The following is a 3133-nucleotide window of genomic DNA, read 5'->3' as shown; positions in this document are numbered from 1 at the left end:
GTGTGAATGTGTGTGTGAATGGGTGGATGACTGGATATGTAAAGCGCTTTGGGGTTCTTAGGGACTAGTAAAGCGCTATATAAATACAGGCCATTTACCATGATTGACTATAACTGCCAGCATAAAAATGATTTGTTTGACAGCACTGGATTCATGATACTCAGATCAGTGGGAAAGTCCAAGTAACTCTGTGATCCATGAAGCAGAGTTATAGATTTAGAAAAGTCAGAAAGGTCTGAGGCCATTTCTAAACATCATCAATTTCTAAGTTCATCAGTTCTAACAAAACTGTATGTAACTACAAGTTATTCAGATTTGTTGCCACTTTGCCAACATCTGGAAGATGACCCACACTATCACCCTCAGATGAGAAGAAATTGGTTTGGATGTTCAAAGAACGACACGAGCCACCAAAGCTTGAGCCTGGCATGCCTGCCATGAATTGGAAAAACTGCCGGAATACCTCCATCGCTGTCCACAGTGAGGTCACTTTTAGAACACTGAGAAAGAATTCCCTGCTCTAGAATCAACACATTCAGTCAACTTGGTATGAACAGAATGACATCTGCAGAAAAGCTTTATGGTTAGAGAAGACAAAGATTGAGCTGTTTGGCCTCAGTAACAAGGTATGTTTGTAGTAAACATAGAACACTGGTAGCATCATGCAGTTGGCTGTTGTTTTGTACAAAGTGGATGGAGTAATGATGGAGGAGAACTGCTTTAAAGTTTTTCAAATTTATCTCAGATCAACAGCTAGATGGTTGAACCTTGGATATACTTGGGTGTTTCAGCACAGCAATGATCCCAAACACTTCAAAACTGGTTATGAAATGGCCTTACCGAAACCTTGATCTCTCAAACCTTTTGAAAATTTGTCTAGTCTGTGTCGTCAAAACCAGTTTAAATGACCTCTACTGATTCTACCAAGAAGAGTGGTCAAATATCCATCCAGAAGTATGCCAGATGCTTTGTTGATGTCTACCAAAAGCATCTGGCTAAAGTATATTTAACCAAATGTTAGTGAGGTGTATTTGTATATTTAGTTTTGGCCCTGTGTGGATGAGGAAAAAAAATCCAAAATGTATCCAAACATGTGCTCCCAATTCTTGTTTTTAAACTTATTAAAAGTGTATGCAAAGATATACAATACTTCCACCCAAAAAGAACAGTTAAAAAAATAACAAAAAGCCTAAAATTACCCTGAGATTTATGCCCATGTTGAGTGTGTATAAACCTCTGACCATGACTGTAAAATGGAAAAAGTATTAGCTCCAGCACAGAACCCTGAGGAACAACATGACTGACTTTTGTGTTTTGACGACTCATTTAAAGGAGGCATCAGAGTGCTGTTGCATTTTACTAACTGATGTCCCTGGAGTTACGATTGCCTAGTTGTTGTTTTTTTTGTTTTTTTTAACGGTCTCCACTGTCTCTGTAGGTAAAGGCGAACTCAGTGAAGCAGGAGTTCGAGAAGCAGGACGAGCTGAAGCGGTCTGCGATGCGAGCCGTTGTCGCACTGCTCACCATCCCCGAGGCCGAGAAGTCACCGCTGATGTCAGAGTTTCAGTCTCAGATCTCATCTAACCAGGAGCTGGCGGCTATCTTCGACTCCATCCAGAGAGACTCCAGCTCTGCCAACATGGAGTCCATGGATACCAGTTAAAAAAACCCCATGGACAAAAAGAAGTTCCCACGATGCAACACGGCACCACCCGCTGCTGGAGCGCTAACCCTGCAGCATGTTTCCATGACAACAGGACGCAAACACACACACACACACACACACACACACACACACACACACACAATTGTAGTGACACACCCTCTCCTAGCGATCGATCGTTCCATGATGCATTGCACTGAATCAGCTGTTGGAAGAGAAAGGAAGTGGACGGACGGATGGACGGCTCACACACGGAGAAATAGGACAAAAACAAAAAATTACATACAAGGCTTGGAAGCTCCTCCCACTTCCTCTTTGTTTTTCTAGCGAGGTCATCTAACTGGTTGATCTCCTTGTTCATCCTCATTCTTCTCTTGTTTTTTTTTCTCTTTTCTTTTTTGTAATTCCTGAAAGTTCCACAGGTACTGTACTGCAACCTGATTCGCCGCTGCTGAGTGACTGACAGTTGGCATGTTATCGAAACTGACCAATGGAAGGGCAGGGGGGAAACAGCCTTTTCCGCCTAAGCTGTGGTGACCAATGGGAGAAGGGCTCGCTCTGGGTTTTTTTTTTTTCTTTCTTCCTTTTTTGATTGATGTAGGCAACCAATAGGAGGCTATGGGGAGATGAGCAGCGGGCGGGATTTTACTGTGTGTGGACCAATCAGCATCTTTGTTTCCTCCTGATTCAGTAGATCCACCATTGACCCCTCTTAGGAAGGAAGTGAGAGTGGAAAGAGGAGGGATTATTGGATCAGGCCTCATCTGACCAGACCTGATTGGACCATAGTGGCTGTTGCCGTGGTATTGCAGTGTAAAAAACAAAGTAACAGTGTTCTGCTGGTTGTCCAGTCTGGCTGCCTCAAACTCATTTCTGCTGGTTTAGTCCAGTCAGCATGGGTTTGATTTTTACTGTCTTACTGGTTTCATTGGTTTAATCCGGTTAAACTGGGTCCAGTCTAGTTCATTCCGGTTCATTCTGGTCTGGTCAAGACAATCCACTGTTGTTAATCGCCCGAGGAAAAATAAAAAGGTCCATTTCTGCCTGCCTTCACGTTTTGACTGGGTTTTGTTTTTCTGTGTTATGCGTTGCTACATTTTAGAGATGCTGATTTTCCTGATGGTTCGATTATTTCTGAAAAGCAATAATCAGTATTTTATAATAAATTTTGTTTGATTAGATGCTTATTAAACACACAGCTCATGAAATGAATAGAGAACAATAACAAAGTTCTAGTTTCCAGGCCACAAACAGCTCAGCAAAGACATTGACTGGCCACACCTCCACAGCCAGACTGCATCCAGAAATTCAGTTAACTTACAAGCTGTGCCAAATGACATGAACCCTCAACAACAGTAAAGTTAAGTCTTACTCCACCTTCTTTCAGCTCGTCTGGAAACCCAACACAATACGCATGTCTAATATGCTGAAAATTAACACTAGCTGATCTGGTTTGATAAGAGTTCTATT

General features: G+C 42.2%; 1 protein-coding gene across 1 annotated transcript in view; it reads left to right on the top strand.

The window, feature by feature from the left end:
• cand1 (cullin-associated and neddylation-dissociated 1) overlaps positions 1-2712 on the top strand; it is a 21337-nt gene extending 18625 nt beyond the window's left edge. The window contains 1 exon segment of the mRNA XM_014333241.2: positions 1439-2712. Coding sequence (XP_014188727.1) covers positions 1439-1663 — 225 coding nt within the window. The 3' untranslated portion in view covers positions 1664-2712.
• Positions 2713-3133: the final 421 nt, after the last annotated feature.

This window comes from Haplochromis burtoni, unplaced genomic scaffold (assembly GCF_018398535.1).
Source record: "Haplochromis burtoni strain Fernald_Lab_line unplaced genomic scaffold, NCSU_Asbu1 Contig_44, whole genome shotgun sequence".
Taxonomy (NCBI): domain Eukaryota; kingdom Metazoa; phylum Chordata; class Actinopteri; order Cichliformes; family Cichlidae; genus Haplochromis; species Haplochromis burtoni.
This window is presented reverse-complemented; position numbering and strand designations above follow the sequence as displayed.